The sequence below is a fragment of the Camellia sinensis genome, chromosome 3, assembly GCF_055761805.1.
Source record: "Camellia sinensis isolate YWXY chromosome 3, ASM5576180v1, whole genome shotgun sequence".
Classification (NCBI taxonomy): Eukaryota; Viridiplantae; Streptophyta; class Magnoliopsida; order Ericales; family Theaceae; genus Camellia; species Camellia sinensis.
In genome coordinates this window covers 191,479,458-191,494,475 of record NC_138963.1, presented here as the reverse complement: position 1 = coordinate 191,494,475, position 15,018 = coordinate 191,479,458, and the positions used below count along the sequence as shown (strand labels likewise).

The window sequence follows — 15,018 nt, the reverse complement described above, 5'->3', positions numbered from 1 at the left end:
AACATTTATCCATCTCCATAATATCTCAAACAAATATAAAATTCAATAAAATAACTCAGACATTTAATCCTAAGACTAAACAAATATAGGATACAAATCCAATCCAACCAAATAATCCGGGAATAATATATCTCAAGACTAACATGTCTTGGAAGCCTAAAAGAAAGTTTTGTTTTTCTTCCCAATAATAGTCAAAATTATTATTTTTTTCAAAAAAAGAAGAGAGAAAAATAAAAATGACTGAACAAAGTCGTAAATCTTTGACCAATCAAAATTTAGTATATATTACTGATTATTTTACAACACTGAACATACACGTGGGAACACTGTTAAATAGAGTTTACACAACAAATTCATACACAACCAAATAGAGTTTCGAATTCAAACATAGTTTCTAAAACAGCAAGCAAACAAAAATGTCGAACACCACTTGAAACTCACATGCGGTCAAGGGCACAACGAAGTGTCTCCTGCCATACCGGATCTAAAATGTTAAAGCCTCAATGAAAAAGAAAAAGAAATGAGAATCCAATATAATTTACAAAGAAGAGGACTTACAAGTTCCTTCTCAAGTTTGACTGTATCCTCTTTGTAAGAAGCAAGTGTAGCCAGAAAATGTGCACTGTCCTCCTTGAGCCTTACAATGTCTTGTTGAATGTGTAAAACTTCAGTCAAATTCTGGAGCTGAACCATTGTAGAATCTGTAGAACAAAATATAAAATGAGGAGGATTATAGAGCAGGTGATAGAGGGCGTTTCGAGAGTAATATTCAGCAATGTAAGATCATTTACTAATTAAAATTATGATTCTAAAAGTTCAGACACTTTTACTGATCAAAATAATAGAATCAAGATCCTTACCATTTCCTCTTTTTCCATCCTAAAACTACCAGAAGAAAATAAGAAAATTAATCAGAAAACAAAAATAAGAACAATTTTCTTCTACCTAACAAAGTTACAAAATCTCTCTCACGGAATGAGAGATTACTTGTAATTATATCAAGCAACTATGAAATATTGTTTGTTTAAACGGAAAACTTTACTTGTACCAACCAACCAAAACCAAGCCTGAAATCCTATTAAATGGGATTAGCTATGTGAATTCTTTTTCTCCACTCGATTCTATCAACGGCCATTTGGTACGAAAATTATACTTGTCTTCCCTACAATTTGCTTCCTATGTCAATTTGGTCCCTATTATTCCAATTGTATCAATTTTGACCTGTAATTTCATATTGCATCAATTTAGTTCAATTGATAACATCAATTAAGAAATTGGACAAAAATTAGGGCTAAATGGTCTGTTCAAAAGGGAATGGACCATTTTAAACTGGATATCAACCCCTCGATCACTTTGAGAAGAGTGAATTGAGTATTTTGCCCCTTCATTTCAGTCAAATTTCTTCATTAATGTTATCAATTGGATTAAACCGACACTACGTGAGAAGTGAAAAATTCAAGGGTAAAATTGATGCAATTAGAACTATAAGGAACAAATTGATACAAGAGGCAAACTACAAGGACTATAAGTATAATTCGGCATTATTTAAAAAATGTAAATCAATAGGGAACAAAAACCAAATAAACTAAGTTTTAACTTATGCATACTTATTCTTTGGATCATCTAGATTCATAAATACTGATAAATAAAGATAGTTACATCAGACTACGAATTAAGCTGATAATTTGTGTTCTTCCCTACATTTTGCAACAAGAACTTATCATGACATCAAATCCCTGAACTTCAGGAATAATTGAAGTCAGAACTTAGGGTATATCTTTTTGTACCAAATCACAAAACAAACCTACAATAATATCTCCATTAATATAAAAAACCAAATGAATGCTTGTAAAATGAGAACAGCCTTAAGATTTCCTTGTGTCTTGGCAAGCTAGTGGCCGCAAAAAATCTGTTATAAGTTGAGCTTTACCTATATATCTACTGATCTAGGAGTTGTAAAGGTTGAGTCCAGGACAAGGGAATACATTGCAAATAATGCTACAAAAGTAGCTTGCAACTCTGAAGATTCTCAAGTTTGGATGAACCATTATCGAAATGAATGTAATAACAAGCATATGTATTTTGTAGAAGAATGATTTTATTGGAGGGGAAATCTATGATGTGCACCCCTAAAAAGGGGCGCATCATCAAAAAGTTACGACTTTTTGTGGTGAAAGTTACGAATGTTTGTGGTGTGTGATGTCAATTTGAGATAAAAATTACTCTAAAGTGGAAGATATACTTTTTGTGGTGAGCAAAACGTTATACTTTTCGTGATGAGAAAAGTTATGTCATTTTCTGGTTTATGTCACAAAATGTGTGGGTTGTTATGAAGGGCATACCATATGCATCCTTTTAGGGGTGCACATAGTAACATCTCCCTTATTGGAGAACACTTCATAATTTGAATAAAATTTATAGGATATTATTAAAGTTGAAAAATAGAAAGGCGTGGACAAAACTTTGACAATATAGTACTTCTATTCTATCTGTGTAAATGCACTGGTTTGGAGTATTCTTGCAACTATAATGTATATGACCTTTAAGCATAAAACAAATCTATACACCAATCCAAACACGTGGTTGGAAGTGGATTTTGTTTTCCATTGTAGAGAAGTCAATTTTGACAGAGTTAGAAGGATACAATAGGTATCCAGTTTTAAATAATTAAGGTTGTTGGGACTCAGGATCAAGAAAGAACAAAGGAAGATTTCATGCTAAAATATAGGAAACATCGGGTGTGTTTGGTTTGTGTTTATAGAGTAGTTTTTGAGATAAGAAGTATGAAAACTTGTTTGGTTTGCCTTTTTTCATAAATGGTTTTAGAAAATTATTTTGGGGAGAGAGTTTTAAAAAAAAAGTGATTGATTTGATATGTATGAGAGAGATAGAGTAATTTTGGAAAGTATGTAACCAAACAAAATTTTGAGATTTTTTTTGAAAAATTTGTTTGGTTTGATTACTCTTAAAAATTTGTTTGTAGAGAATTTTTTCCAAAATTTTTTCATAAAAACAAACCAAACAAGGCCATCATGTTTTAATTGAAATTAAAATTTCTATTAAAAAATTTCTATGATATGAACGATATGTCATTCAGTTACAAGAATTAATTTTGATGTGTATTACCTGCATGGTTCAAGGCTAGATTCCTGAAGTCTAGGCTTAATATCTTCTATAGCATGGAGGAAGTGGTTCATTTTTACTTTGACATCCTTCTGGACATGCTTCACTAGTCCTCTCCCCTACCTGGACCACAACATATGAATGTGCACGAGTGACTAGAGATGCAATGGTAGATCCACTACAGCCATCCGTCCTGCACGCTGTGCAAACAAGCACATACACAATCTCATTACATAAATGATGAATTGATGTTTCCACTTACACAACAATATTGCTCAAACAACTTACCAATTTCTTGAAGATTCACATCTTCATCGACTACAAAAGCTTGTCTCAGGTTCCTTGTGTTGATGTCCAAAATTTGCAAGCACCCTCGCTCATCTGGGTACTCTAATTTGACATGTAGTTCAATTCTACCTTCCCTACAAGTAAATACAATAAACTAAATTTCTATTGCTTTATTGAGTTAGAAAAATGAGAAGTTAATGAATAGCTATTTTAATATATATATATATATATATATTTGTTTGGTTACCCATAAAAGATAAATATGTATAAATACTTCATTTTTTTTTACTTGATAAATTCAAAATTTGAAAAACATTTGAGTTCAAAAGATGTGGGATATTGTTGAAAAAGAATAAAGAATTCAGCAAAGAACAACACAAGGGAGAGAATGTTACCTCAGTAGGGCTTCATCGATGAGCTCCTTTCTATTTGTAGTATCAATAATAAAAATGTTGTTCAATACTTTCATGCCATCAATCTGAAAGGCGTGCAAATTTTCAAGTATTGCCTAGTCAAGGAGAAACAGTAAAAAGGAAAAATTGAAAAAAGAAATATGAGAGATATTGACCATTGTTAGTAGTTGGTTTACAAGCCTATCATCCATATGGTGTTGTCCCATAGCTACCCCTCTTTTTTGCCAAAAAAAAAAAAAACCAAAACATATTTAAGACATGATTTGCAATATAGACATGGAACCAAAAAACACCATTCTCACTGTCAATTAGTGGTTATGATTGCTATTCTCATTGTTGTGTCCTCTGCCCTTTATTTATGTCACAGACTTGTCCCAAATTGCCTTTCTAAGCCACTCAAGCTTGGTTTAGAGGGTTCTTCCACCTATTGTCAATTAGTTTTTGGTTGGATGCCTCCAGTATTTTTAACATGGTATTAGAATTGAGTCTTAAGTGATCTATTGTAGGCCAAGTCTCCACCCAAGGTGTCTTTATTTGGTTTCTCTAATTTCCACTTGCAGTTGGACCGCATGTTCAGGAAGTGTTAAAATTTGGCCTCGTGTTCGAGAAATGTTGACTTGTCCCAAATCGCCTCTCTAAATCACCAAAGCTTGATTCACATTGTCAAGAGGGCCCCTTCACCTATTGCCAATTGATTTCGGGATGGATGCCTCCAATATTCCAACAATTTACAAGAAGATTGTGCTTAATAAAGAATTTTAGGACTTGCACAAAACTCTTAAAATTCTTTTTTTTACCTCCACAAGCGACTATGCCGCATGTGCAAAAGTGTTCAGGACTTGTCCCACATCACTTCTCTAAGTCACTCAAGCATGATTCGTATAGTCTACAGGAGGGCCCTTTCACCTATTACCAATCAATTTTGGGTTAAATGCCTCCAATATTATAACAATAGACAACAAGATTGTGCTTAATAAAGAATCTTACGGATTGCACGAAACTCTTTAATTCTTTTAGTCTAACATTGCTTCATGCTTTATTTCATTAAGAATCTTTCCTACCTCCTAGTATTAGGAAGGAAATTGAAGTTCTATACATGGTTGTGTGGGTGATTTAACGCTACATGAGCTAGTACAGGAGCTTTCTGGGAAGAATGGCAGATTCTGAGATGACAGTAGGTCATCAGATACTAGCTAGGTGAAAGCACAGACAACCTTGGGAAAAGAAAGACTGAGGGAGTTGTTATAGAGGTCTAAAAGTGAAAAACCAAAACTATAAGCAAGAGATGGAGATGGTTAGATCATCTTTATGCATGGAGGTGGAGGCAATATTTATAGAAGGATTGGGCTATATTGGCCAACTCACCTAGTGGCTGGAATGGTGGTCACGCTTGCTCGGATATGAAGTAATCACTTGTCTTTATCATGTTCTAGAGTTGTCTTCATGTCGAGATCTCTCTAAGGTCGATCAGGTGCAGATCCCTCCAATGAGAATAGGATGCAGCATCTTCACAAATCTTCAATTCCAATAAACCAAGTCCAAAATCCCTACAAGCTCACGCAAGAGTCGTGAGGTCACTTGGGTGGCACCAAACCCAAAGGTATCCCTAGGCTCTTCTATCGATCTAGATTGGCATGAGTGTATTAGGGTGATGGGAAAACAAGTGTAGAATCATATTAAGAGATGTACATTTAGATGCAAACTTGGCTTGCCCAAGGGGGCCCAAGTGGATATGAGTGCGCCAATGTGAAGTGCCCTTAATCTTGGAAGGAAGGCCAAGTGCACCTACAAGGCTCCTTGAAGATAGCCTCCTTCAATTTTAATATGAGAGATGCCACATTGTGCAGTGTGCAGAGGTTTTGGGATAAAGGGATCATATGCTCAATACAACTGTCTCGGTGAAGTTATTAAGTACATGCAGATGTGATGATCACCGAAGGTCAGTCAACTGCTTCCTATATGACAAGTTACCTTTTATGTGCAAAACAATTGAGTGCCTATTATTTAGGAACTGCATTCTAAAAAAATGGTTTCTGGATGACCATTACCTTTGGGGTTGGATAAGATACACTGCCCCTCTTACCTGTTGTTTCTGAATTCAAGACTTTTAATCATGAGCAACCTTTTTCATATAGAATAGCATTTTTATGTTGACTCTTCACACCGATTAACGCATAGGTTTTGTTTAAACGAATAAAAAAATTAGAAGTGGATAACATGGTGAATTGCAAATAATAGGGCATAGAAAATAATGTCAAAATAATGCTAATTAATCTGTATTACACACTCAATGGTGAATGCTTGCCTTAGAAAAGCATATTGATGTAGAAGCATGAAACTCGAGCCTTGTATCTTATCTTATTCTCAATGTTTCAAAAGATGAGTTACAAATTTACATTACAGTTTCTAAGTCCAGAGTACAGATCACTACTACCAAGAAGGAATAAAGAATAAAGAGACATCCCACAAGCAACAAATTGGCCAGGTTATGATATGGGAATGGAGTGGAGGAACAGAACATATAATACATGTGAATACAAAGAAACCAAAATGATGTAAAACCTTAACAGGGAACAAAGACTTGAATTATGTAGAAAACCTATTGTGAAATTCACATATGTATAACACAAATTGCAGGTTGCACAACTAACAGCACTCAAAAGGAGCATATGTTGTACATGTGCTCACCTTAGCAATTGAATCAATTTCATCAAATATGATGATATGTAGGTCACTTTTAGCTCCTGAAAGAAAAGATTAAAATAATCTCACTATGAGTATGAATGAACTGCACAATGAAGTGAATTTACAATGAAGATATGAACTATGCATCTTTACCATATCTGTTTTCATCCTCAATGGCTGCTTTTAAAGAGTGACCTTATTTTCCTCTCTGATACACCTTGGAATGCATTTACCACATCCGGTCCATTTATAATCTGCATTAATGGGAGAAGAAAAAGAAGTGTCAGAATAAGATAAACAAGTGGAGAAAGAGAGAGAGAGAGAGAGAGAGAGAGAGAGAGACCAGGGGCTCTTTTGCATTTAGTAATTTGCAAATGTTTCGTGCTATCAAGGTTTTTCCAGAACCTGGTGGACCATATAGTAGCATGCCTCTTACATGCTTCAAATTCAAACTAGCACAAGAAAGTCAATAGTTAATAATTGAAAGCTACGAAGCACAAACACGGACACGAGACACACTGACACTTTAATTTTTAAAAAATGCAGCATAACACTAATATCTAAAGTTTAAAAGAAGGATTAATAATATGTATCCTCTAAGTTATTTGTTCAAACTTATAACATGTTTCATGTGTCTAATTGATAGACGTGTATCCCCCCCCCCCCCAAATGTCCAAAGCGTCTTTGAGGAAAATAAATAAATAAATAAATAAATAAATTATATTATATGACACATTAGGACACTTTCTACAAGTATTATGTCACAACTTTATATTGATTTCAATACATTTGCATTACAGGTCTACCACAGCCCACTAACAACCAAGTTAACAATTACTAATCATTCTTTTACAGGAGCTGTTACAGTGTGCACTTTTAGAAAGAGACATATTGTATGCACCTACCACAACATACATAACATAACCATAACATTTTGTGACAAACACCAAAAAAATGTGCAACTCTTCTCACCAAAATGATTTGTAACATTTCTCACCAACATTCATAACATATCCACAATGGCTAGTAACTTTCACTTCATATTCGCTATTCCTAACTTTTACCACAAAGTGGTTCACCACAAAAATTCATAGCTTTTTTTAATGATAGAGAGTGTGCCTAGTAGCATTTTCCTTCTTTAATAGCAATACAATTTCTATACATTTCAAAACCTCGTACAAACAAACAAACTTTTGGGAGGAACAACTAACCAGTAATGCTAGTGAGTTTGAAAAAGTAATTTAAAAAATTGTCCAAAAAATGAAGTATGTGAACTAGTGACCACATCACACAAAGTGTGAATCTGCACCACACATTTATTTATTTATTTATTGTTTTGTACAATTAAAAAGAAAAAAAGAAAAGAAAAAAAATAAAAAAAGGTACTTATATAAATCTCTTTTGATAGAAATTGATTCTCTCTAGCAAGGCTGGAAGCCTTTGTTTTAGGGCAAATAGATGAATATCAATTTGGATTATAATTTGAATGAATAGTTGAATTACCAAAGGAAATATTATACCTCTTTGCTACAAAGGGAGGAACAATCCGTTAGCCGAATGCTGACTGCAGTATTTGAGCAAATTGGGAAGTCATACCTCCAATACCAAGTGATATCAGTTCTTCTTCCAGTGATTCCATATTGAAGCCTTCCCTAAATATGCTTTTAAATGTTTCAACTCCATGTATTAGGGTACCCTATGATCAAACATGCCAGCAACTTTTAAAATTCACAAATCACATTGATAGCTACTAGATAGATACATATCACTGGAAACAAAGTAGCTAATAATCACCATATTGGTTTGAGTTTTCAAATTTTTTTTTTTTTTAAAAAAGGCCAACAACAGACTCAACCAACGCTCCCAAAGAGGCAAAGATCAGCAAACCGTACACTTCTTCATCCAGCGGTTAGGGCGCACTGTTGAAACTCAGATCAGACCGTTGGTGGGCAGACGAGGAAGACGGAACGGACGGAGCCCTACAGAGATGGGCCTCCATCATCCATTCCATCCTCAGATCCCCGCCATCAGATCCTTGCCGCCACCACCTCTATCCTCCGCCGCACCCGCAGCAGACCCGAACTAGAAGAACCCACATCACATCACATGTGGCATGTCATGAATGAGGAGGGAGGGTTCCGGCCAAGAGAGATATGGGAGCATAACTCCATTTCTATCTTTCAGCTATCTATACTATCACACTTTTAGTTTGGTGAATTTTTTTCTCTCTTGTCCTTATCACTTAAATAACATTTTTATTATGATGTTAAATTATTTATTATTTATTTTTATTATTAATTATTTAAATAGTATATACATCGCATATATCACCCGCTAATTAGGTTTAAATTATAAGCCAATTTTGTGGAGTAGTTTTTTTTTCTTTTTTCATTTATTAATTTTTTTTTGAAAAAATATATTAAAAAATAAAGAGATTATGTAGCTTAAATAAGCTAATGTGTTAATTCTTTTTAGTCGCCAAAATAAGCTTATGTTCACACTTTTCAAATGATTGTACTGTATACACTTTATAATTAAATAAAAAATTTACATAATTTCATGGTTTTTTAGTCATAACTAAAAAAAAGAAAAAAAAAATCATAACTAAACCTAATGTGGAACATAACTAAAGAAATTTTGAATTATAATTAAAATAATGTTATAAATAAAGAAAAAAATTAATCGTAACTAAAAAAAAATTGATATAATTAAAAGTATATATAGTACACCATTTTTAAGGTGTGCATATTAGAATTTTCATATAATAATACATAATTTGTCAAAAGAACAATTATATGTTAAAATCAATCTATTAGTCTATTTCTTGAAATCACCATATTTCTTGAAATCACCAAATTTGTCATTCAACACTCTATCGATTGAATAACACATTTTTCTACCTTACCTACTGCCACCAGCCGCCACTCACCATCGCCAGTAACTTTTCTGGCGATTTTTCTGGCCAATTTTTCTACGAAATTTTCAACATGTCTTTATCACAAAATAAAATTTTATCTTCAATCAAATGTTTAATACTTTATTTAAATAAGGTTTTTCACCAATTTTCTCTAATAATAAGTGGTCATGCGGGTGTTAAATTTGTAAAATATAAAATTTAATTTTAATTGAAGTATATATGTTTATTATTATTCAAGTGATAAAAAAAATATTATTTTCTAAATCAAAAGTTTTGGGTTCCAATTCACTGGGATTGTGTTTGTTACAACTTAAAAAAACCTAATTATAACTCATTTTAATTTAGAAATTTGTACCAATCTATTTAGTATAACTTTTACTTATAGTTTATTGGGTAGACATAGATTAAAAAAAAAAAAAAAAAAAGACTAATTATCTAAAAGGGGAGAGGGATGTACTTTTAACGCACTATTGTGTCAATACGATAGGAAATTTTCACTTCAGAATAGATATAAATAATAATAGAGAAATGAATGTGTCAAAGACATGGAGACAAACACAAAAGTGCGAGTGACAATGAATGAATGTGTGATTTATTTACCAGTGATTGTGTTGGGACTTCAGCCATCACTTTCGTGCGCTTTCGGATCATCCCCTGCTTTGTGCTCCTCAGAGATTCACTTCCCTCATTCTCACCGAGAGAAATTTCCACAACACTGCATGCATATGAGCTTCCTTTATATGCAAATATCACCCTCTAATATTTAGTAAAAACCTGCAGAGTCCAAAAAGTGATCAATTCAGTAAAAACCAGTGACTCTGCATCAACTAATTACTACTACTAAAAAAAATTCCCTCAAAAAACACCTGATGATGGAATGAGTTTCTAAATTTTCTTCCCAAAGTAGAAGCCGCTATCTGCAGAAAAATGAAATTTAATCAGTATATTTACTTCAAGAGTTTCGCTGTTAAACCAGATTCATTTTAGATGTTGGTTACATATGGATCTGCATACCATTTGAGTTGGAGTTGAACTTTCCGGAAGTAATTCTACCATGATTCTCAATTCATCCGCATCAAACCCATTAGGAGGAGGAGCAAATCTATAAAAATAAAATCAAAACAACTGCAGAATTCATTATATATGTAGGCTATGGAGCCGAAACACAACACAATAGTAGATTGAACTTACACTCGCAAAAGGATGGTGTCCCCCAATGAAACATCAAGAGATTTGCAATGCTCTGGATTTGGAGATATGTGGCCCTTCGCTACTTTCTCATCCTCTGTATTCTTTATTAGTTAAGGTATATACTAGCAACATTATCCAAAATTTAAAACAAAAACAGAGAAGAGCTAATAAAACAAAACCAAATCTCTCTCTGTTTTTGGAATCTGAATTAATGCAAGAATTAAGTAAGTAATTGAGCAAAACTTCACTCTTTAGAGGATATTGGATGCTAAATACGTTCTTGCCATTGAAAAGAGCAAGATAGAGCTTTTTCTTCTTCTGGATTGTAGTGAAAGGCCATGGCCATGGAGGTCCTCGTCGAAGGCTCACAGCAAATTGGCGAGTGTCGTCCGGACAACAGTAACATCAATTGGTGAAACACTGCTCCGAACTAGTATGCTCTACAACAACAAATGGAGCACTACTACTCGAAGCCATGGACGACGAAGAGAATGGCCTCCACCGTTTGCTCTGGTTATAATATATAGAAAACGGGTTATTATTAGTAGTTCGGGGTATGGTCATTTGGTACTTTATAATAGTATGATTTATAGAGAAAGTATGATATTAATTATAAAAAATGATATACAAACTCATTTTCTAAATTTATTTTCTAAACCTAATTATGTGTAAGTGATATGATTAGTTGATAGTTAAAAAGATATGAGAGAGAGTGTCATTTAGATATTCTAATTGATTCTCACATCATTAGTCTTGAAAATTGAGTCAAACTTTTAGATTTGTATGGCAATACCTTATAATTATTTGTATTGAATGATTGAAAAATATATTTTCTCTATCCCAAAATAATGGTTTATTTTGGGGAATCTAACTTTTTTTTTCGATAGTACAATTATTATATTTTAAAAATATTAATTTTTTAAAATTATTCTTTAATAATACATTTTTTTAGAATATCAATTGTCATAATTGTATTTTTTGTATTATTAATGAATTTAAAAGAAAAGAAAAATAATAAATTCATATTATTTTGTTCCTTAATTTTTGAAAAAGAACTAATATTTTGGAATAATAAAAAATGGAATAAGAGACTAATATTTTGAGACAGAAGGAATAAGATATATAATAAATAATAATTAGTAAGAAAGTATGACCACGGATATTATGCTTTCGTTTGGAATGGGAATTGGTTTTTTAATTTTTTAATTTTTTAGTTATTTTAGTTTGAACTAAAAAGTCTTATTTGGAATAAACTTTTTAACCTTTTGACTTTTGTAAAAAAATAATTATAATTTGAATGTGACATTTTATCTTATTAATTTTTTAATTTATTTTATTCTTTTATAATTAAAATAGCCACCAAAAAAAAAAATTCTCCCCAAACATAACCTACGTGAGTTACTAATAATTTATCACAGAAAATAATCATGTGTCAAAGTAGGAAAGGTCAACTAGTGAATGGCATATTTCGATTTTTCCTTCATCTTTTATTGTGCGCGGAAAGCTATGCCACGCTGTGTTAAAACAAAAATGCTGGAAACTTTCTAAGTTGGGATCTATATAATCATCAAAATAATATGGATGAATCATACATTCTTATTTTTTTGTTTTTTTTTTTCTTTTGAACCAATCATTGATAAGTGAGAATTATGATAATTATATTTTTTTAAGAGTCTGTAACATTATTAACGTTAAAAAGTGTTTTCTGTGATAAATCTGAAGCATTCATTACAAATAAATAGGATTGCTCACATTTGTTTGTTTTACTTTATTTTATTTCTTTCACCGAAGTCTTAGAATTGTTTTGCTTTACTGTATTAGGTTTCTTTGTGATTTTTTGCGATTTAGACATATAGATGGATCCCACGTCACCGATATTTTGGTTTCTTTGTGATTCCTTGCGATTTTGACATATAGAATAGATATGACCTCTCTCTTGATCTCTTGTCACCAACAGTGGTCCAGCGGGATTATCACATGTCGAGCTTTGGAATTTTTTTCTTAAATAAAAAGAAAATATTTTAAATAAAATAATTTATAAAAATATTATTTATAGTGCAATATCAATGACATTTTTAAAATTATGAGAATAATAATGATTGTTTTTATTAAAAATAAAAAGATTATGATAAGTCATATTATTATTTATGAAAATTTTAATATAATGGTGATGTCTATCATTATTGACATACAAATATAATTAATCTCAATAAATATATATAATTTATTGGATTATTAGTTACATTTGACATGTGGAGTTTATTTTCCATGTGTTTCTTTACTATTGATTGTTAATATCACATGTCAATGATAATGACCCTGTTTGGTAGGGCTTATTTCCAGCTTATTTCAGCTTTTATCTTAATTTAAGCTATTTTGATGTGTTTGGTTCAGCTTAACAATATAACTCATAGTTTTTTGTAAGTCAAAAATCAACTTATTCTTTGAGTGGGGAGGAAAAACTTAATTTATAAGTCAAAAATTAACTTATGGTCACAGCTATAAGTTATAACCACTTTCTCACAGCTCTACCAAACAGGGCCGATGTGGTATTACTATTATATTGAATTTTTACTTAAATTTTGTGTATAAAAAAGTACTTTATTTTAAAATTTATATCCATAACTTCTTTTTTTTTTTTATATTGTCCATAATACACTTGTTACAAATAATATTAATTTTTTTTTATTTCTTGAAATCAAGTAAAAATTTATGTAAAATATTTTTATAAATTTTTTTAATATTATAATTAATAAATGTTTCTTTGTCACTGAGCACCAGAGTGTTTTCTTTGACAAATCGGTGCCATTCATTATAAAGGATTGCTTAGAATTGTTTTGCTTTACTTTATTTTGTTTCTTTGTGGTTTCTTTCTTGCAATTTTGACATACAGATGGATCCCTCGTCGCGAAAATGTTTTCTTTGACAAATCTGAGCCATTCATTACAAAGAATTGCTTAAATTTATTTTATTTTATTTTGTTTGGTTTCTTTGTTGTTTCTTGCGATTTTGACATATTAGACCCATTCCTCCTCACCGCTCCGCTGGGCAACGACTAACCCCTACCCTACCACTTCCCTCGACACCACATTCGATCATTTGTTTGCTCACATTTCTCGTCCCACCTCAGAATTTTTTTTTTTTTTTTTTTTGGGGTGAATTCACCTCAGCATCTTCTCTAACATTTGCAGTTAGCACACTAATGCATATGTAATTTAAATAATTAAAAATATTTATTATATATTATATGTTATTTAAGTAGTAAGATTTTTTTTTAATAAATCAAATATCAAAGGTTCGAGCCTCACTTCTCTAATAATACATCAACTAATTACTAGTACTAAAAAAAAAAGAAAAAAAAATCCCTCCAAATACGCCTGATGGTGGAATGTCCCTATAAATTCTATCCCCCGGTTCGAAGCCATTATCTACACAATAATGAAATTTGATTAGTGATAATTTATTAAAAAGTTTGCCTGCTAAATGTAAATACATTCATATAGAACTGCATACCATTTTAGTCGAATTTGAACTTCCAGGAAGTAATTCTACCATGATTCTCAATAAATCCACATCAAACCCATTCGATGGTGGAACAAACCCATAAATCAATAATACAGTACTTTTTAAAAGAATTCATGTAAATATATCTATGTAGGCCACACACACAAACACAATATAAGTAGATTGAACTTACACTTTCAAAAAGATGGTGTCTCCCAATGAAACATCAAGAGATTTGCAATGCTCTTGATTTAAAGATATGTGGCCCTTTGCAACTTTCTCATCCGCTGTATTCTTTATTAGTTAAGGTATAGCAGCAATACCCAAAATTTAAACCAAAAAATCAAAAACAACTCAAATCTTTGTTTTCGATTTTTCACCACAACTTTGAACAAAATTGTTTTCAATGAGATTAAAAAAACAAACAAATAGACCAACAAACTAGTCAAGTTAGTCTAATAGCCATGGAAAAACGCCAAAACTCTACTCTTTTGAGGATATTGAATGGTAAATGTAGGGAAGTATTTTATGAGTGACAACACATAGTTAAACCGAAGTGTCAGCCGAGGTGCCACGTGGCCTGGTCATGCTAGCCGAGATGATCTCGGCTACGCCGAGTTTATCTGCGAAGATGCTAGAATCCGAGATAAACGGATAAGGGATAAGAATCCTCGACGAAAAAGAGTTCTAGTTTGGATAAGGATAGAACTCTTAGGGAGTTTATCCCTATCTAGTTGAAAGTCCAGGAAGAGCATTGAGCCTGAGTCCACTGAAGTGAGGCTTTTAACGAGATCTGGTCATTACTGGTTATAAGCACAAAGCACCCTCGGGGGTCGAAGATAAGTTCTTTCTTGTGAGTTTAAGTACTCTTTGTTATCTGTGAGAGATAAAGGTTTA

At 32.2% G+C, this 15,018-nt stretch overlaps 1 protein-coding gene and 1 long non-coding RNA gene across 6 annotated transcripts in view; both read right to left on the bottom strand.

Annotated features, from left to right (window-relative positions):
• Window positions 1–223: 223 nt before the first annotated feature.
• Window positions 224–15,018, bottom strand: part of LOC114280706 (vesicle-fusing ATPase) — a 107,812-nt gene continuing 93,017 nt past the window's right edge. For 3 of the 5 annotated variants that reach the window (XM_082921775.1, XM_082921774.1, XM_082921773.1), the window contains 6 exons: window positions 6,513–6,568; window positions 3,807–3,919; window positions 3,412–3,545; window positions 3,127–3,323; window positions 559–701; window positions 224–470 (listed from right to left, as the gene is read on the bottom strand). In XM_082921775.1, the coding sequence (XP_082777901.1) occupies window positions 3,163–3,323; window positions 3,412–3,545; window positions 3,807–3,919; window positions 6,513–6,568 (464 nt within the window). In that variant the 3' untranslated portion in view covers window positions 224–470; window positions 559–701; window positions 3,127–3,162. The remainder of the gene's footprint in view (window positions 471–558; window positions 702–3,126; window positions 3,324–3,411; window positions 3,546–3,806; window positions 3,920–6,512; window positions 6,569–15,018) is intronic. The other 2 variants (XM_082921777.1, XM_082921776.1) reach the window with 2 other exon arrangements.
• On the bottom strand, window positions 10,282–11,146 carry LOC145823010 (uncharacterized). The gene is made up of 3 exons (XR_014365040.1): window positions 10,618–11,146; window positions 10,441–10,528; window positions 10,282–10,343 (listed from the first exon to the last, which is right to left on the bottom strand). It is a non-coding gene; the product is annotated as an uncharacterized LOC145823010 (long non-coding RNA).